Raw genomic sequence first — 21,698 nt, 5'->3', positions numbered from 1 at the left:
CAGCTGATCTTGGCAGGTTGTGTCCTGGTTTTGGTTGGGATTCAAGGTGACTCCCAAATAAGAAATATTTGCCCTATAAACACAGCCAAATATTACATGGGCCTCCCGGAGATGTGCGTGTTTCATAGCACCTCCCAGCATAGATCGTCCCTTTCTGCTTTGCGTTGCCAGACGCTCGTATATCATCGTATAACTGGAAACTTTCACCGGTCCTTCATCTTGTCTGACTCTATAAATCTTTCACCAGCTTAACCTACTGCAACTGTTCACTGGTGTGTGTGTGTGTGTGTGCTTATTGGGTGACCTTTCTTTTCTGTAGACTGTCACAAACATTTTGGGGGAACAGACCATTTCCGTCATGCTGTAAAAGCACATAGACTTCTGTATTTATCCCCAAACTCCAAGTGATAATTCGGTTATGTCATTTCTTACTCTGATAAACAACGCTTTTCTGGCTGGATACAATGGGGCTACTCCCATGTCTTATATGCAGAGAGGAATGTTGGTTCCCAAAACACTGTTAAAGTATTTGGCATTTTATTTTTAGGGTATATTGGGAATTACAGTTCCTTAGATGCTGGAGACCCATACATTTTCAAAGGCTGTATTAGAATTCTTGTTGTCTTTTCCTACAAATCACCAATGTACAGAAAGAGGATCACTCAATGGTCACTTGTTTTATCTTTACAAGACCAAGTTCGGGTAACTTTGATATACATTGGTTTGTGGATGGCCTCCTGCCAGCTTGCTCATCAAGACAGAGCTCTCTTAAATTGTATTACAGTTCTGTTCTGCCTAGATCACTGATGTGTCCTATCAAAGGACAACCATAATGAACACTACCTGGATGCTATAAAGGCATTGATGAAAAACAAGAGAAGTATCCACAATGTATTTATTTAAAGTTGCAGATGGTTTGTATGATCAGAGAAACTCAAAGTGCCTGGAGATGGGGAAAACCATTTTGTGGTAGTTTTACTCTGCAAAGCCTACAACCTGCAGTATTTTTTGGTGAAATTCTTTCTGTGAGCATCACTGCAGGCATAGATGTTACCATCATCATCAAAATAGACCTCACCCCTACAGTCCAGGGCAAGTGCAAGACTTCTGAGGGAAGGAGGGGGGGGTGCGCCCTGGTTAGTTTTTTGTTTTAATAGAGCATTGCATCTCCCAGACAGATGAAGTCACCCCTAAGGCAGTGCTTAATGATCGCTGATGCATGTTAATAATATTGGACTGCAGTCAGCTGAGCTGCTTTGACATCACTGTCCCTGTTCCTCTGTAGACCAAAAGCTGTCACACACGCTATTATTATCATAGATTTGTAAGGGGTCACGGTTCTCTGCAGCGCTGTACAGTAGAGGAAATGGGACATACATAAAACAGGGAAAAGGTAGACAAAATAAATGTAGACATGAAAACATGTCTGAGAACATATATGGAGAACCCTGCACATAAGAGAGCTTGCAGTCTAAGTGGAAGAGGGCACAGCTGAAACAAGAGAAGTGAGTGTGATTCAGAGTGGATTTTGGGACAGTTGGGTGGGTGCATTAGTGTGAATAGTGTTATTGGGAATAAGGTCAGCTCTAAACGGGAAAAAAAAAAAAAAAAAAAGAGAGAAATGGGTTTTCAAAGAGCGTCTAAAGATTTGAAAGATGTGGGAAAATCTGATTGAGAGGGATAGGGAATTCCATAAGTGGGGAGCAGCACAGGAGAAGTCTTGTAGTGAAAGGTTATACCTCCGTAGGTAGAGAAACCCTTACCCCATAAAAGAAAAATCCTGTCTTTCGTTGTTTTGCTTCTGGCATCTCCTTCCTAATTGCCTTGTGTATCAGTGCTTTTCACAGTAACATCTAGGGACGTGCTCAGTCATGTCTGTGTATAACATTACATTGTGCTCTTCACAGTGCCTGTAGGGGGAGGCACCATGTCATAATGACTATGTATAATTTCCTTTTTTCCTGTCTGGGTTTTAGATTTCTTGATGATGGGTTTTCAGATAAATATGAATGTCAAATAGATTTATTTGTATGGGCAGCACAGTGGCCTAGTTGCTAGCACTTCTGCCTCACAGCACTGGGGTCATGAGTTCAATTCCCAACCATGGCCCTATCTGTGTGGAGTTTGTATGTTCTCCCCATGTTTGCGTGGGTTCCTCTGGGTGCTCCCATATCCTCCCACACTCCAAAAACATACTGGTAGGTTAATTGGCTGCTATCAAAATTGACCCTAGTCTGTGTGTCTGTCTGTCCCCCTATCTGTCTCTGTGTGTGAGTGTGTGTCTATATTAGAGAATTTAGACTGTAAGCTCCAATGGAGCAGGGGCTGATGTGAATGAGTTCTCTGTGCGCTACGGAATTAGTCGCGCTATATAAATGATGATGATAACTCCTATTTGAAGCTGCACCAGTGTGTTATGGGGATATTAGCCACTTAGCATATAGCAGCCAACTCTTGTTATATCAGATATATGGTCGGCCAGCTGCCTTTATAAGGTAAACGGGTGCAGAAGTGAACGTTCCGTGTAACCACCACTGCAGCTTTGGGAGCCGGTAGAGAAAAACATTTCGGTTTTACAGTTTGTCAACGGATTTAACCCAATCCATTCTCTTTTCTCTCTTTTGTTCTAATTAACACTATATGAGTGGCAGACATTCCTGTGGGCAAGTACAAAGCATGAGACCCTCTAGGACTATCGGCAGCCTTCTCAAATGATGTTTGTTGTAAACCTGAGCTTATATTTTACTGTAAAACTTATCCAAGTATTATAATTTCAAGGGGCAAATTCAATTGTCGGCGGGACCGCCGAAAATCCCGCGCTCAAAAAATATTACCGTTAATACGGAAATCTCTCGCTGGATTTCAGCTCGCAGCTCCCTGAGCTGCAAGCTGAAATCCAGCGAGTATGTTGCCATATTAACGTTTTTTCCGCGCACATTTACCGTAATATCGGGCGCGGACTGCGGGATTTTCGGCAATCCCGCTGACAATTGAATACTCCCCCAAATGTCAAAATCATTGGGCAAATAAGGCAGGAAGGCTCTTTGATAGTGACCGTTTTGTGTAAGGAGTAGTTCTCGTAAAACATCTTTACATAGTGTTGTGAGGTGTAATTCTTAAGCTGGGTACACACGTATACAGTCACACTTCAGGTACAAACAATTCCTGATGAGCATGCCGATTCATGCGTACACACCTACACTACCTCCAGATGCGTCATCTCTCCTAACATCTGCTGAATCCGCCATCACTGATCACCATTTATTTATATAGCGCCACTAATTCCGCAGCGCTGTACAGAGAACTCATTCACATCAGTCCCTGCCCCATTGGGCCTTACAGTCTAAATTCCCTAACACACACACAGACAGTTACACACAGACTAGGGTCAATTTTGTTAGCAGCCAATTTACCTACCAGTATGTTTCTGGAGTGTGGGAGGAAACCGGAGCACCTGGAGGAAACCCACGCATACACGGGGAGAACATACAAACTCCTCACGAGATAAGGCCGTGGTCGGGAATTGAACTAATGACCCCAGTGCTGTGAGGCAGAAGTGCTAACCACTGAGCCACCGTGCTGGCCGATCATAATTTTTCGGAAGTTTATTAAACCAAATCAACAGATACAGTGTGTTTTAGTAAGATATCATACTAAACAGTTGTGAATCGTGTGATCTGCACGATAGCTGCATAGTGTGTACCTAGGATGAAATCGCAGCAGCGGAATAGATATGGTGCGTTAGTCTCTGTTGCAGGTGAGAGACGGAACCTGTCCAGCAGGTCAGCAGATTTAAGCCATGCACGTCGGACACATTTACTGAAATCACATTAGCATCTGTCTTTTGCCCTTATGCTCCACGGGAGGTTTCTGTCCTCCCTGAACTCGCCTTAGAACACCTGCGTTACGGTTTGACAGGTGTGTGGATGCCATGACTGAGATTGGGGACTATGGTTTATATAATCCACTTTACTATTTTTTGAGCGACTGTTTTTGGTTATTAGGGAGTATAAGGTACGATTGTTTCTCAATTTCCAAACAATGTATGTAATACTTGTTGCTGTGGTCATAATAAAGCTAGTCTGTGGACTGTATGTCCGTTATTGTCTTGATTAACTCTTACCCCAGTGTACCCACCAGTCTTTAAATATTTACATAAGTAAGCAATGTAATCTCATTGAACTTTGAGAAGAGAAAATGTATCGCAGCAGTGCTATATATACAGTGCATTACGCTGAGGGCTTCATTTCAAGCAATTAATGAAAAAAAAAAATAAAGGTTCAAACGTTGTTTTGAGCTTGAACAGAAGAGGGCAGCAGAGTAACGGCGGGGTCACTTCTTCTCTTGTGCACAGCCGCCAGAACCAGCTTAAAGACCACCAGCAACAGCAGCAGCAGCAACAGCAGCAGCAACAGCAACAGGTGGTCTCTCTGTGTCAGCTCCCCGACGACGTGGACTGTCTGACCGTCCCGCGATACAAGAGAGATTTGGTACAGAAACTAAAGATCCTGAGACAGGAGCTGTCGCAACAACAACCACAAGCCGGGCACTGCCGCATCGAGGTGTCCCGTGAGGAGATATTCGAGGTAACCCTCATTACCAAGTGTGTTTAGTGGACTACGCTCTAATCCTGCTACTTGGTCTCCTCACTGACTGGACATACTCTACATCTCTTGGGATAACGAGGCTTTATTGTCCACTCTCTGACCATACCGATAGTTTTGAGTGAATTTGTCTCTTTCTTAAAGGAATCCTATAGGCAGGTGATGAAGATGAGGCCGAAGGACTTGTGGAAGAGACTCATGATCAAGTTCCGTGGAGAAGAAGGTTTGGACTATGGAGGGGTTGCCAGGTGAAGTGTTTTTATTAAGCATGTATATAGTTGTGTGTGACAGACAGTTGTCCCTTGGAAAACCTGGCAAACAGTTTTTAGAGAGGGGTTGGGTACGCAATGTCTATGATGAACATGTCTACATTCAGAATGTCAACACCATAAGATCGACAGTCAGAATGTCGACGTTCATATGAGTCAGCGTTAAAATGTCGACACTGTGAGGGTCGACAGGTTATAATCTCGACAGTCACAATATCGACATAAAGCACTAGATTTAAATCGCCAATGCAGAGCTTAATCAACCTTAGTGTTGCCAGCTTAGGTTGGTACTAGCAAAATCGTGGGATCCCCCCTATTTTACTAGTACCAGCACTAGGCTTTGCCAGCCAGAGCTGGTGACACTATAGCAGGAAAACCTGCAGCGTGGGGTCCTCCTGGCCCCCAAACCAGCCCAGGGCTGGTCAGCATAGGGTTGGATTTTGTTAACGCGTTTTACACAATCTGTGTAACGCTCTCATTCCAGTCATGTTAATTACTGATCTGTGTTATCTTGCAGAGAATGGCTTTATTTGTTGTCTCACGAGATGTTAAATCCATATTACGGCCTTTTCCAATATTCCCGCGACGATATCTACACACTACAGATCAACCCGGATTCCGCAGTCAACCCGGTAAGTCTCTCCCGATCACTTAGGTTTTAACCGTAATCTTGATTCTTTTTTTCATCACGTTTTCTTTATTGTGTTTTATACATAAACTCCTATTTTGTAATGTTTTAGGGTGACTTGTAACCGAGCGACCTCTCTGTTTTACCTCTAGGAACATCTTTCCTATTTTCACTTTGTGGGGCGGATCATGGGCATGGCGGTATTTCACGGGCACTACATTGATGGCGGCTTTACACTACCTTTTTATAAGCAGCTGCTTGGAAAGCCCATCACGCTGGATGATATGGAGTCCGTAGACCCCGATCTCCACAACAGCCTTGTGTGGATACTGTAAGTATAAGCGGAGGAGAGGGACGGGTATTTAGGATTTGTGTCGGTCTGTGCAGTGCTTGAGTCTGTTGTGGCTGCACGGAGTACGTCATACAGATACTGCTCTGACGACCAATGTTGTTTCTCCTTTCTAGAGAAAACGATATTACATCTGTGTTGGATCACACGTTCTGCGTTGAGCACAGTGCATACGGAGAGCTCATCCAGCATGAGCTGAAACCTAACGGCAAAAGTATCCCAGTGACTGAAGAAACCAAAAAGGAATATGTCAGGTACATAATTGGCTATGGTTTATTGGGAATGTGTGTCTCCCATCAGTGTTCCCATACATGTCCTCCACTTTAATGTCACATTTGAGAGAGATTCATACGTACCGTCTTAGAATCCTCTGTGATTGGAACCCGACGTTCTTGTTTTCATTCCAGACTCTATGTAAACTGGAGATTCCTTCGAGGGATCGAGGCTCAGTTTCTGGCACTGCAGAAAGGATTTAATGAAGTTATCCCACAATATCTGCTAAAAACGTTTGATGAGAAGGAGCTAGAGGTGAGTACCTTGATGTGTGGACATTTACACGAACATACAGACATGTATAGGAAATGTCTGCAAGGTATCTGTTTGCTGTGTATTTGGAGTTTATGCTCTTCCCTGCCATCTCCAATGCCACACGCTCCCTCTACCTGTCATTGCACTCTGTGTGCCATTGCCACCTAAGTCCTACGATATCTACTATGTAGACAATGTTTTCAGGCCCAGAATTGCCGAGACACAAAGTTCAAGGAATATGAAATTGTTCTTCAAAATGTGTTTCATGGAACGATATATAATTTTAAACTATATTCTATTAAGTCTTCTTTATTTTTTCTTTTAGTTATTAAAATAGTTTTTTTGTTGTGCTTTATGTGACTTTTTATAGTGTCTGTTTCCCATGGAGACAATCTTCCCCATACAAGGCATTTAATACTCTCTCGATGAGTTGTCTTCAGGTAACAGCTTCCCTATTTGCTTGACGAGTGTATAATGTAACATGGGGAGCACATCCCCGTTAAGGCAGAGTTGTGTACAAGGGCAAACCATTCCTTGGCTGATGCACCCTACTGTATAACGGAAGTGGAGCACGGATAGGCAGCCTTATAATACGACTATAACTTGCATAATAAATATACGTGTACTGTTTCTATTAAGAATGATGTTGATCGGTTAGCGCAGAAGTGGGTAACTTGGACTTGTGGCTCTCCAGGTGTCATGGAACTACGAGTTGTCCTGCCACTCGCTGCTTGAAGCTAAGCATAGTAGAGGCGTGCAGGGAATCTTCTTCCGAGTCACAGGTTGACTAAGCCTGGCTTATACTAATAATGTGCGCTGTTTACTTCTAGCTGATAGTATGCGGACTGGGAAAGATTGATGTTAACGACTGGAAGTCCAACACCCGGTTAAAACACTGTACTCCAGATAGCAACATCGTGAAGTGGTTCTGGAAGGCGGTGGAGTCTTTTGACGAGGAGAGGAGAGCGCGTCTGCTTCAGTTTGTGACCGGATCGTCTAGAGTTCCTCTGCAAGGCTTCAAAGCATTACAAGGTAATCGTCTTCTAAATAGAATCTTCCACCAGGGTCATGTCTTGGCGAACAAGTGCTTTTTAGCGTTACCCTGTCGCGTTTATCAATCCGCATTCTTTTTCCTAATCACTCTAAGCAGTGAAATCCATTAGACCTGGCATGAACGAAGTTGCTGGGGCATAACCAAGTTCCAGACCTGGAGAGTGGTCTGGTAGGAAGTTCCTGGCTTTCCCCAACAGAAGCCAGCAGGATAGCAGAGCGTGCACTGTGCCAGTGACCTCAGCTGGGTGTTTCTACATAAAGGTTCAGGAATTCATAGAACAGGTCCAATGCTGTTTCCTGTTACCAGTGTCAGGAAATGTCTGGACCCTGCGCTGTGCACGCTGAGTGCCTGTCTGGGGCGACGTTATAACTAAACACTGGAACGGTGCAGCCTCAGATTGCTCCTAAGTGGCTGCGTTCACTTCCTGATCGACAGATAGGACTTGGCTTGCGGTATGTGTGTGTGACGGCAGTGTATTATATTGGCCGTTCTCGTTCTTCTCAAGATCATACATCCATAGTATACTGCTACAAAGTGTAACTTTATCAATGTAATTACTATTTCTACTTACACATTAACCCTCCATAGTTGTTCTTACCCCAGACAAACCAGTTTCCTCTGTCCAGGGCTCCATCCACTTCCCTGCTTTCTGCAGACCTGTCCTAGGTTAGTAACCATCTCTCCTCACTCTGCAGGCGCTGCAGGTCCACGGCTGTTTACCATCCATCAGATTGACGCCAACACCAATAACCTGCCCAAGGCTCACACTTGGTAAGTCTTACTGTGTTCTGTTGTATGCAGACTATTGCACCACATTTCATTTGCTGTCAGGTATTTGTATTGGGACATGTAGCTTACTGGCAGCCAGTGACATTTGCAGGTGAGCTTATGTGGGCAGCACGGTGGCTTAGTGGTTAGCACTTCTGCCTCACTGGGGTCATGAGTTTGATTCCCGACCATGGCCTTTTTCTGTGTGGAGTTTGTATGTTCTCCCCGTGTTTGCGTGGGTTTCCTCCGGGTGCTCCGGTTTCCTCCCACACTCCCAAGAACGTACTAGTAGGTTAACTGACTGCTATTAAATTGCCCTTAGTCTCTCTCGGTGTGTGTGTGTGTGTGTGTTAGGGGATTTAGATTGTAAGCTCCAATGGGGCAAAGACTGATGTGAATGAGTTCTCTGTACAGAGCAGCGGAATTAGTGGCGCTATATAAATAGATGATGTGGGACATTCTATAAAACAAGAGGCATGTTATATGCTCATTTATGCACCCAATACAGCGTACTGCTAAACGATCAGTGATCCCTATGCATGAATGTCACACACATGATAATTATGTCCTTTACTTGAATATGTAATATATCCTAATAACCCTAACCCTGATAACGAACATTTGGAAAGAGTGAAGAATGTTATTAACGAAAACTCCCCTTTCCTCAGCTTCAACCGCATAGACATCCCACCCTACGAAACCTACGACAAACTTTACGAGAAGCTCCTCACCGCTATCGAAGAGACTTGTGGCTTTGCAGTGGAATGAGATGTCAAACACAGACAATATTAATAAAGTGCTATCACACAGTCCCTCGCCCCTCGCCCCCAGTGTCGGAGGTGCTTCTGGAGCTTTTGTTCCACAGGGCACTATGACTGACGAGAGAAACTGACACTTTGGGATTCTATAAATATATATATATTTTTTTTTTTCCATTAAAGAAAAAGTCGTACTGCGCTCGCGACTTAGCTGCTATTTAAAACAAATATCTTGAACGTTATAAGGAACACTGACCTTTTTGTCTGAAAGCAGTGCTCTACATATAAAGACTACTATTACTATTTTTATATGAAAAGGGTTATTACATTCCCTCTTCCCGGATCTTGCACCAAGAAGCAAAATTCAGGCATGATTACCAGCCTAGAGAGACAGCCCCGGCCAGGAGATGGGCTATTGGCCAGTCCAGGATAAAAGGGGTCATGGATGATGTCAGCCACTCTCCAGTGTTGGAAGAAGCTGGACTGCCTTGTGATGATGTCCTAGAAGATCCTGGCACTTGACATCATTTGGGAGAAGCTAATATTAACTACGTCGCCTAAGGGGGCTGTCGGATGCCCGCTATCAGTTCAAGTGGATTCATTGTATGATACTGAACTAGCATATTACCGTAGTGGCTAATGGTCTGTATACCAGCTATACACCACTTATTTTATTAATATAATAATTCCAAGTGGAATAATTTCATACCAGCCATGCCTCTATATGTCTGTTTTAGATGTCTACATGTTTCTTGTTAAAAAGGTCTCTGTGTTATAATTTAAAGTGTGCCCATGCCTTACAGTGGAGGCAGCCATTTTGTGAGCTGAACCCATATTGTCGCGCCTGCATTCAATCCATTTACTAGGAACCGGTGACATCACTGACAGTGCAGCCTATCCATTCACCTAGAGACCAGTGTCATCCTTGAGAATGCAGCCTATCAATTCACTAGGAACCCAGTGACCTCACAGGCATTTTATGAGGCACATCTAGGCAGCCATTTTGTGGCCTGAACCAATTTATTTTTTTGAATGCCACCTATCACTACGAGCCAGTGACAGCAGTGATGTCTCTGGTTCCTAGTCCATTGAAAGGCCTCATCCTTATAAATAAACGCTCAGCAAACAAAATGGCCGCTGCCATCTGTGTAGATGACTTGTACCCGTTTAAGCAGATTACTGAAACTTCCTATCCACATTCTTATAACCATACAGACATTTTTTGTAGAATGAAAATGTCAAACCACTGATTTCCTCTGCCCTCATTTTTTCTTCTTCTCTGCAGTAGATGCCATGTTATCAACTTATTTTTAGTATTCAGAGGATATGGACATAGCTCTGGTTCATGCACCTCCTGAGTTCAGCGTCTCAATCCGTCTGAAATCTCTATTCGGTCTTCTACCTCTGGTCTTCATCTGTATATAGAATTAAAAAGGGAATTTTCTGTGAAAATTCTGTGAATATTTGTATAGGCCGGGTTTCATTTCAACGTTTTTCTGCCATCTTTAATGTACGTTGGGGGGGAAAGAGAGAGAAGGCAAAAAGCATTAAAGAAAATTTGTTCCCTCAGACAGGAAATAGATTCTTAATGACTGACATGTCTCTAAAAGCCTCACTTGTCTGTGTGCTGCTCAGTGTATATGGTTGGCCTAGTCTCCGTTAATAATCCTTTCTACCAGGGGCTACTGAAAGATGGCCGCTCCCGGTTTCATTGGTGACTTTTACAAGTGCTTTTAAGCATAGAGGCAGATTTACCTGAACTAACCATTTTAAATTTTAAATTTTACAGCAGTGGATAATGTTGGAGATGAAACAATAGCTGTGGAGGATCAAATGTGTTTGATTTTTACTTTACATGAAACTTTTCTTTTGACACCAAGTATTACATGCTTTATATAGCGCTCTATATGAACCAGTTGTTACAAGTGCTGTCTAGAATGTGGGCTCTTCAGAACTGCTGTGCAATTGGTCGTCCTCTAAAACGTAATCCAACACTAGAATGAGACAAATTCTCCGACACTTTATCTGTCTGCTTCAGTAGCATCTAGGGATCATTTTATTTAGAGAGAGTATGGCCGCACCCACTTCTATTTGGAAATCACAGGGAAGATGTCTGTCTGTATATTTTACTCAGCATCTGTACAGCTGCAGATACTTCTGGGCTATTGAGAAATGTCTGTGGCTGCAAATGAAGCCTAAGTTCTGTTGTGTAGTTCACCCTGTATGGAGCCATTTTTCTTCTTGGCTTTGCCAGGAAGCTAATCCGAAAACTTGTGCTGGACACAACAGTGTTTTTAGCTAATTTCCAATTTTCCATTTAGGTTGTTGGCTGTTTGTTCCACGTAAGTCATTAGAACCCTTTTCCTGCTGCAGAGACTAATTCATCTGATACGTCATGGTTAATTTTTGTTTTTCCCTGTATTAAATAAGCTTCCGTCTCCCCAACTTAAACACAATCTGACCTTTTAACAAATAAAACCTCCAAAGGTAACCTGTCCTCTGTGTGCCTGTCCAGGACTACTGTGTTCTGGTAGTATCTGGGTGTGATAATCGGAACCAGACATTTTATACCTATTGTTACATTATTGTCAGGATGCCTAGGTTTGCTCCTCTGACCGTTAAATGGAGTCAGAGGTGAAAACCGCATTATTATTAATAATCTAATTATAAAAGTGATTCCCCTTCACTAACCTGGTGGCACCAGCATGTTACTGAACATAATGTTATTTGCTTCAATTTATAGCTGATGAATTAAAAAAAATATTTTCAAAGCTTGTTGTGTGTTCCTGATTACAGGGGGTCTAACGGGTGAGGATCACTTCAATTTTATACATTCATTTCCCATAACTTATAATGTTGCTTTCAGTCTCCAAAAGTGCCACTTTCAAAGTGTAAATAGGTAGAGGTCACATTCTATAAAAGTGGATGAAACAGAGTGTTATTTTAATATAAAGTTTATTTTTGTTTCTTTTCTTGTGATTTATAGTTCTCTGCACACAAATGTCCTTTGTTTTCAATATGGAATGCTAATTCTATGCCAAGTTATTCCTTTTTTTTTATAGCTTACCCACATATATACAGTAAAAAAGAAAAACTGGATAAGGTCACAATTAAACAATTGCCCTTGAGTATGTGACAATGAAAGCAGGGTTAAAGCACATGTTGGCATGTAAAGTGTATGGTATTCTGTGGCAGTGGGCACATACATAGATATAATGGATCAAGAGATGAAAGGTAGAGTTGGGTGTCGTCGGCATAGAGGTGGTACTGGAGGCCCAAGGTACTGATGAGTTCATCCAGTGAGGAGGTGTACAATAAAAGAACAGAGTGCCAAGGACAGAACCCTGAGGGACTCCCAATGGGATGGGAGGAGGTAGAAGCAGAGAGAGAAGATTTGACGAGGTAGGAGGTGAACCACGAAAGGACGGTGTTAGAAAGGCCAATGGTGTGAAGTAGAAGAGGATGATCCACTGTGTCGACTGTAGAGCGGTCCAGGAGGATACGCTGGAAGAATTGGCCCCTGGATTTGGTGATCATTGGTGACTTTGTTCAAAGCGGTGTCTGTGGAAGGGGTGGAAATCAGATTAAAGAGAGATTTAGAGTTTGAAGGTTGGGGCGGAGGTGGAGAGAAGAGGTGGGGCAGCAGAGTCAAGCACGGTGATGAGGGTGTGGTTGTAGGTGGAGGCTGCCTGGTTGGGGCCGGTCAGGGTTGATAGAGGGGAGATGAGAGTTTCAAGCGAGGAGGAGAAATTAGAATCAATTGTATCAAGATTACGTCTAATAAGGGATGATTTGGGCAAGGAGAGGGGTGCAGGAGATGAGGAATGAGTGAAGCAGAGGAGATGGTGGTCAGTGTGGGAAGGGAGAGCTGGAGAGGTTAGAGCATATTGATTGGTGAAGACAAGGTCATGGGAGTGGATGAGGGAAGAGGTCTATCGTGAGAGGTCAAAAGGAGGAAGAAAGGGCAAGAAGTTTGGAGGCCAGGTCAGTGGGATGATCAGTGGGGATGTAAGATGATAGGGGAGATAGTGGGGGAACCAGATGGCAAAATTATCAAGAAATTGCAAAGAGGTGGGGTGGCAGTAGATGACTGAGACACAGAGATGCATGGGGGTTGAAGAGACAATATAGTGGACCTCAAAGGATCAGTAGGGAAGGGGGGCTCAGGGGAAATGACACAGATGGTACAATTGGGGGGAAAGAAGGATACACCACAAGGGAGAGCATCAGGGGAAGCAGTGTCCGTGGAAGAGAATCAGGTTTTGGCGATGAGAAGTTTGAGATGAAAGGCATGTAAAGAGAGGGCAGTTTATTACGGACAGATCTGGCATTTCAGAGAGCAGAGGAGTAAGGGAGAGAGGGAATTTGGAAAATGTGGATGAGATTGGCACAGTTGATGATGTACAGGGGTGGGCTGAATCTGGGGCAGAGATGAAGGCAGGGGGTGAGGATAGTTGGATGCCACTGTACCAGCTATCTGTAAAGGATCAGATGTACAAAATTGTCTATTAGCTATATGGTATGCTTACCCTCTTTGTTTCTTTTAGGATTTTATTACTTTCTTTGTAGTAAGTGTGATTAGTGGGGGTTAATTGAAGAAAGTGATCACATGGTTCTGTGACTATTTAACTAGCAGTCATAGGCTGTGTTAGCTAGTGAGGATTTTTTACAAGTGTATTTAAAATTTTGATACCGTAGTAAGAGTTACACAAGAGTTGAACAAAAGGAGAACAAAATGAGAATATTTCATTTGGAAACACTGCTACATGAAGACCTCATTCAACAATCATCTGTGAGCTCTGAAATCCTCCGCCACCTGCATTCTGCACTGCCTGCACACACCCTGCTGATCTGTTTCTCAACCTTAATTATTGCATCTGCAGTTTTTATTATTAATTGTTGGTTTCACTTATGCTGTTGCTTGTAGTATTCCCATCTTCAAAACACACTTGTTGCGCCACTTACCCAGATTCTTTAAGTGGTGTCCCTGCTCCCTTTTGCACACTGTTCATACACAGCTGCCTCAGTGCATCTTCCGCTGTGGCTAATGTTTTATCTCTCTCCACTCCTGCCCTATGTCACTGTCTTGTCTAACTGTTTTACTCACTTATCCCTTATCTCTACTGTCCGAACTACTTTCAATTCCCTTACTGATCCTTTTACATATTTTCTTCCTCTTCGCTCTCCTACTTCTACAGTCTCTCACTTTACTCGCCTGTCCTGTTCTCTTTTCCTCACTTCACTTGTAACCTGTCACAGTCCTTACCTTCTGCTATACTCTCATTTGTCTTTTCTACGCAATTTTTTCTCTTCTATTTCATGACTCTGCAAGGTTTCAATTACTACATCTCCTGTACCTTACTTCTCTCCATTCAGCACTTCCACCCATTTCCCCTCATGGCTCCATACTACAGACCCAAGCCTATCCCCTCTTTCCCCTGTCGCTCCCCCCTCCACCACATATTACCATGTCTTCCCCGAACATCCAATCCCACCAACCTTATTTCCATCATTCCTCTTACTCACCCTCCCCTGTCCTGTGCACTCTGGAATGCAAGATCTGTGTGCAACAAACTCACATTCACGACCTCTTCCTCTCCCATTCCTTTGGTCTCCTGGCCCTTACAGAAACATGGATCCCCCCTCTCTGATACTGCTTTCCCTGCTGCACTCTCCCACGGGGGGCTCTATTTTTTCCTACACTCCCCATCCTGGGTACCACCAAGAAGGTGGTGTAGGTGTCCTACTGTCTCCTGGCTACACCTTCAGAGTTATTCCCCCAGAACCCTCCCTCTCCTTCTCCTCCTTTGAAGTTCACTCCATCCGCCTCTTCTCCCCTCTCCACCTTCGTCTTTCGGTTGTCAATCGTCCCCCTGGCCCACTGGCCCATCCTCTCAATTTCTTGATAACGTTGCCTCTTGGCTTTCCCATTTCCTCTCTTCTGATCTTCCCACTATTATCATTGGGGATTTTAACATCTCTACTGACTCTCATTACTACTGTTGCCTCTAAATTGCTCCCTCTCACTTCCTCCCATGACCTCTCCCAATGGACAACTTCCGTCACCCACCATGATCGTCACTCTCTGAAACCAGTTTTCTCCTATCTTTGTGACCTCTCCAACTTCTCCAATTCTGTCTTCCCCGTCTCTGACCACAATCTCCTTTCCTTTACCCTTTACCCTTCACACGCTTTTTCCCATCAACAGCATTGACCCCGTCATCTTTGCGTCCTCTCTCGAACCCTTACTTGCTCACATTTCTTCCCTATCATGTCTCAACGCTGCTGTCTCTGGTTACGACACCACACTCTGTTGCCCTTGATACTGCAGTCCCCTCTGCCCCCCTTCGTCCCTGCCAATCTAAACCCCAACCCTGGCACTCCCCTCTTACTAGTCTCCTCCAAAAGTGCTCCTACTCCTCTGAACGCCAATGGAGGAAATCCCAATTCATTGCGGACTTCACTCACTATAAATTCATCCTTTCCTCCTACTCCCGCCCTCTCTTACCAAACAAACTTATTTCACATTCCACATCTCCTCCCTGTCCAATAAACCCTGACGCCTCTTTGCTATCATTAATTCTCTACTGTATCCTCCCCATCGTCCATCACTACTTTTGACTTTGCAACCTACTTTAAAGACAAAATTGACTCTTTACACAATGATGATCTGTTCTCGTCAGACTTGCCTCCCCCACCTATCCTCTCTATCATTCACTCTGCCACCCTTGGCTCCTACCCACCTGTTTCTGTGCCTAATATTCTCTCTTCTCTCCTCTTCTACAACCTGTCCTCTCGATCCTGTAACCTCCAAGTTCCTACGCTCCCTCTCTTCCAATGCCTGTTGTTATCTTGCTCACCTCTTTAACCTCTCTCCACTGCTATCTTCCCCTCGGCCTTCAAGCATGCTCTCATCTCTCCTATTCTCAAGAAACCTTTCCTTGTCTCATCCTCTCTCTCTCCAACTATCACCCCATATCTCTGCTTCCCTTTGCTTCTAAAATTCTCGATCGACTTGTCTTCAGTCGTCTGACCCACTTTCTCTCTTCCCACTCTCTTTTTGATCCTCTCCTGTCTGGCTTCTGTCCCTTTCACTCAACTGAAACTACCCTCACTAAAGTAACAAATTACTTACTCTCGGCTAATTCCAGTGGTCACTTTTCTCTTCTTGTACTCCTCAACCTCTCTGCTGCTTTTGACCACATTCTCTTCTTCTCACCACCCTTCACTCCCTAGGTTTTCGTGAAACAGCTTAGTGTCTGTTTCTGGCTCGACCTCCCCCCATTTCCCTTTTCTATTGAAGTCCGACAAGGCTCTGTCCTTGGCACTCTGCTCTTCTCTCTCTTCACCGCCTCTCTTGGTATACTTATTCAATCATTTGACCTCTAATACCACCTCTATGCTGATGACACACAAATCTATCTTTCCTCCCCTGACCTTTCTCCCGCTGTCCTAACCCAGGTATCTAGTTTTCTCTCTGCTGTAACTATCTGGATGACACAGCGCTTTCTGAAACTCAACATCTCCAAATCTGAGCTCATCATCTTTCCTCCTGCCAATGTTGCTATCCCTCCCAACATCTCCCTCTTGGTTGACAACATCACTCTCTCGTCACTCAAGCCCGCTGCCTTGGAGTCACCCTTGACGCTACCTTCAGCTTTACACCCTCATACCCAGTCCCTAACCAAATCCTGCCACTTCTGCCTCCATAACGTTACGAAAATCTGTCCCTTCCTCTCTCAGGAAGCAACCAAAATCCTGGTCCATTCACTCATTTCTCGTCTTGACTATTGCAATCTCCTTCTCGCTAGTCTTCCTCGCTCTCGCGCTTCTGACCTTCAATCCATAGAGACTACTGCGGCTAGGCTCATCCTCTCCCACCACATCTCTTCCGATTCTCCTCTGTGTAAATCCCTTCATTTGCTCCCTATCTGTTTCAGAATTCAGTTCAAGCTCCTTACCTTCGCTTACAAAGCCATTACCAACACTTCTCCCCCTTACATCTTTGACCTTGTCTCCAGGTACAGACCTACCCGGCCACACCATTCCACCTCTAACCTCTGCCTCAATTCACCTCTAATCACCACCTCCCATGCTCGCCTCCAAGATTTCGCCTGTACTGCACCTAATCTTTAGAACTCCTTTCCCCATCTGACTCTACTCTCCCCCAACCTTCAGTCCTTCAATCACTCACTCAAAACTCACATTTTTAAACTTTCCTATCCTACCACCTCCTAGCCATTATATCCATCACCTCCTCGTTCTCGTCTGCCATCTAAATTTTTTCTCACAGTTGGCCCTACTGTCTCTCACCACCCATTTCTTTAGGGTCAGGGCAGGGTCCTCTCTACCTGTTGTTCCACATCTGTCTCCTGTCGCTCGTACGTCCTGTCACGTCTTTTGGTGCACTCTGTGTGAGTCCCCATAGCTGGCAACAGGTTAGGGCTCCAGGAAGTCCTTTTATACTAACGGTATCAGCTGATTGGAGGCTGCGGTGAGCTGAGCTGAAGCAGCAGCCTGACTGACTGAGAGGGAGAAGGTGACTGGATCAAAGATGGTGGTGCCAAAGAACTGGTTTTGGAAGGAACCCTAGAGCAGAGACTGCTATCCTCTGATTGGGAGCTGCAGTCAGTTCAGCTGAAGCAGTAGTAGTAGTCTGACTGGCTGAGGGAGAGCAGGTGATTGAATCCAAGGTGGCAGCTCCCATGTACTGGAGGGATCGCTGGAGTGGAGACAGATTGGACAGCATCCTGCAGAGGGACCTGAGATCACCCCCTCCAAGGACACAGTCAGAGAGCTCTCCTACTGCCTACAGATGAAGCCATGCTACTGTTAGAAGGGTAATTGTGTCTAGTGAAGCTTCACATATGAAGTCAATCCCTTCTCAAGACATCAGTGCTTTTGAGTAGATACTGTGTTAATTTTCCCTTGTTCATTCTTATGCAAGGTATCGGCCCATCCTCTCGAGTGCCCTGGAGACTGAGCCTGTCAACACCATAGGAAAATTTAAGTTTCTTGAAACGGCTTTCCATTGGATCTTTCAAGGGCCTTCATCCTTTAATGGAATAGTGGTCCTGGCTGACAGACCGGCTACAGCAACATTGAGTTTAGACACCAACCATCTTAAAGCCTCTTTGTCCTAGAAAGGATACATGTGATTAAGCTGACATTTGTCCCCATCCCTGATTAATTAGATCCATTTATAAACTTGTGCACCTGCATCACTTATTGCCTTTATGCTGATGATCCTCAAAAAGTTAATGTTGGAGAGAGGGGGGACCTGGCCTATTGTGAATCCCGATGGTTGTATTATATGTTCGAGGACATTCACACCCATATCAATCCTTAATGTTGACATAAGCGCCTTTCATTGCCCTTCTCAGTCTGGAAATTAATTCCGCAAACTGTTGCGGTTGCTGAACGGTAGGGACTTTTGGGCCGAGGAATTTAGTCTGCACAGAAAGTCCCTTCCAAATTCTCAAAGGTTTGTCACATGCTTTAACAAATGCTTCATTTTCCTTCAACAGGCTCTGAAATAGTACTGAAAAAAAACAAACATGTAGAAAGCATCCCTAAGTAAGGTGCTTACCTGGAATGGAGTGCTGCAGACAGGACTGCTGAAGGGTGCATGGAATAGTAAGCAGTTCCGAGGTTGCCCAATGCTGTTTTAGGTCTCAGACTGGCCTATAACTTCTGACCTGAAAGTGATGTCACACACCCAAGAATAAGGCCCAGGCGCTAGGCCCTGCTTTTGTTACACTATTGTAGCAACTAGCGCCACCCTTGCCTGCGTTCCTGTAGGTGCATTGCAGGTTCCCACCAGGAAAAATGTAAGCCCCAAATAAAGAATAAACAACAGACTATTACACTATTTACAGACTGCTTGCTCAGCTAAGACAGAAAAAGACACTAGGGGATAGTGGCGTTGCTCTGTACACTTTCCTGATCAGCTGACTAAGGCTCCATTCGTTATGGCTGCCATGGAATTATTTCACTGTTAATTCCTTTTCCTTGAAGTACTCCATGGCAGCCTTTACTATACTATTAGAGGTTTTTCTTTGATTTGCTATTAGAAATGTTAAGATTGCTTTCCAATTTTTTTATATGCAACGTCTTCCTTTCTTTCTGGGACCATGTACCTTGTGCTATTTTTTCCAGATGTGCTCCACATCCTGTTGCACTGGAGTCTGTTGTATCACCAGCTCCGGTTCTGACAATGACCTTCCTCTTGTTATTATTTTAGGGTTTCTTCACCAGTTGATCAATATCTTTCTGGTTTCTAAAAGTTTTATTGTGTGATCCAATGATGACATCTTTGCGATTTCCATTTCTTTGAGTTCTAGTTGGAGATCTCGCATGTGCCACATTGCCCATGGAACAATTTTCCTATTGCTGAGGAAAACATTCCCAGCAGATAAAATCAATTTGTTATTGTTGTCCGACCATGAACCTGCAACTGCCCTGCCAGAGATTGATGTTTACACATGTTTCTTCTGACAGAGATACCTTGTCTATCTGAACTCCAAAAATCTTCATATGCTGTGATGGAACAAGATGGCTCCTTTTCTTGTTCATAACACATTGTTGCTGCTGCAGTAATTTATCACCTGGGCTGTTCTCCGCCTATTTCCTGTGACATTCCCACATAGGGCCTTATCTTTGCCACCAATGTTACAAATAGTTTGGTAAAAGTTCTCTGGGGCATCAGCAGCCAGATAAACTGAAAATGGTGCCCCATTATGCAGAATCTGAGACACTTCCTGTGCTGCACTGCTACAGGAACATGAACATAGGGATCCTGAAGGTTTATAGGTGTCAAGGTCAATGCCATTGGCTCTCACAGGAAAAAAAAAAAACACAATCGTGTCCAGGGGTACCTCACTTTTTGCATAATTTCAACACTTTTCAGTAGACTTTGTCCGGTTACCTTTCTGTGGATATCGGGCTTGAGTTTTTCACACCCCCCCTGCCCCCCTACATCCTTAAAGCCCTGCTGAAGTTATAGCAACTCTTGACTAGAATATAGTTCCAGATGAAACATGAATTTTCTTCAATGAACTTTCAGCTTTCTGCTAGGATCCCTTATTGGACCACCGTCTTCTTGTGGAATGCTAGATCTAGTACAAATAATAGCTTTAGCTATGTGCACTTTTTGAATTAAATTTCACTTTTGAGCTTCATCATCTTCAAATGGGTATATGTATATGTATGTATGTATATATATATATTTATTTATTTTCAATTTGCTTATTATGTTGATGCTTTGTCACCTTCACATTTTATTAAAACAAAATAAAAAAATATTTAGTTACTTGATGCACAGGACATTTTTCTTTTCTTTTTTTTTTTTTTTAAAGTTTTACAATATCCCTGGAAAATCCCATTTTGACATTGACGACAGATAGCCCCAATCTATGCTCGTTATAGGTCTGGTTCTTTTAACTCCTGCCATTGTTTACAAATTTTTATATAGTTACAAATGATTCTTTCATCCACGCAATTAGTTTTTTAAATTGGTCAGTTGGCAGACCTTTTGCAAATAGCACAAAACAACTTCAGATTCCAATATCACAAGCTGTACAAATCCTTTGTGTTATTTTATTGTTTTACTTTCCCCAGGCTCTACAAGAGTGCTGGAAAAGGGAACACTATTGCCAACTAAGTAGCAATCCATATAGTAAAACACCCCTAACTTAAGATGCGTATACTTCAGCATTTTATGATAAGGCTCCATTCTACTGACCAACACAAGGCTGCAGTACTTCCCTGTTCAGGGGAATAGTGCTGGAAAGGAGCAGTCCTGCCGCTTCCTGGTGCGCTTTGACCCTGTGGAGCGTGCATGAGAAAACGCCACTTCCAGCCTGCGAACACACAATTATCAAACATTCTCAACACTGTTCCAAGGCTGCCCACCCTACCTCAGTGGTTTGAAAAGAAAGCCAGGTAAGCCTTGCACTACAGACAAAAAAAACAAACAAACCTCTTTCTAGCTGACCTGTCTATCTTGGCGAGACACAAAAAGACGCAGAGAAGGGCCAGGAGCTGGCTTATATTCTTACAGGTTTTTTTGGGCCTGGCAAAGGGAAGGGCAAATGCATTTTTTGTTCTAGCCCTTAGGGCAGTGATCTAGTGTGCCACTAACAGTCACCACTTGAGCGCAGAATGTGTCGGTACTGCAAGCTAGGTGTAGTGCCTGGCATGATAGGGCTCAGAGCCATTGTTAGCAAGACCGCTGTTCCCACTGAAACATAGAACGCAGCATATTGGTGTGTCCAGAGTTTTAGTACAGAAGAATGCTTATACTGTAGAAGCCAAAATTTCCTTATTGATACATATTCACCACCGTTGTCTGTCATTCCAAAGAGATCAATACTTTGTAGGTGAAATAGAAAATGGCCTTTGTTCTTGTGCACCACAGTATACCAGCTGCATTGTTTTTTTTGTTTTTAGAAGAAAAGGAATAATAATTTTATTAATGTTTTGCGTAGAGGGGTGTTATAAGTAAGCTTTCCCCTCTGACAGCAGGTGGAAAAGAGAAAAAGTAGTGTTTAGGGCCAGCAACAAAACTGCTCAAGGAAAAACACTTAATCCACTACCAGCACCTGACCCATGAATAATTTATACCACTTGGATACTATGTAGAGCTTTTCAGGAAGATTTTTTTTTCTTTTTTTTATGGAAGAATGGTTTCATATTGAGCTCTCCTCACACATCACCTTTTCAGCTATGGCAAATAAAGT

General features: G+C 43.7%; 1 protein-coding gene across 6 annotated transcripts in view; it reads left to right on the top strand.

The window, feature by feature from the left end:
• Positions 1–11,729, top strand: part of SMURF2 (SMAD specific E3 ubiquitin protein ligase 2) — a 54,977-nt gene extending 43,248 nt beyond the window's left edge. For all 6 annotated transcript variants that reach the window (XM_075178008.1, XM_075178007.1, XM_075178005.1 and 3 more), the window contains exons 11-19: positions 4,355–4,586; positions 4,749–4,852; positions 5,391–5,505; positions 5,654–5,832; positions 5,967–6,104; positions 6,258–6,378; positions 7,209–7,410; positions 8,128–8,203; positions 8,869–11,729. In XM_075178008.1, the coding sequence (XP_075034109.1) occupies positions 4,355–4,586; positions 4,749–4,852; positions 5,391–5,505; positions 5,654–5,832; positions 5,967–6,104; positions 6,258–6,378; positions 7,209–7,410; positions 8,128–8,203; positions 8,869–8,968 (1,267 nt within the window). In that variant the 3' untranslated portion in view covers positions 8,969–11,729. The remainder of the gene's footprint in view (positions 1–4,354; positions 4,587–4,748; positions 4,853–5,390; positions 5,506–5,653; positions 5,833–5,966; positions 6,105–6,257; positions 6,379–7,208; positions 7,411–8,127; positions 8,204–8,868) is intronic.
• Positions 11,730–21,698: the final 9,969 nt, after the last annotated feature.

Source organism: Mixophyes fleayi, chromosome 6, assembly GCF_038048845.1.
Source record: "Mixophyes fleayi isolate aMixFle1 chromosome 6, aMixFle1.hap1, whole genome shotgun sequence".
Lineage (NCBI taxonomy): Eukaryota > Metazoa > Chordata > Amphibia > Anura > Limnodynastidae > Mixophyes > Mixophyes fleayi.
This window is presented reverse-complemented; position numbering and strand designations above follow the sequence as displayed.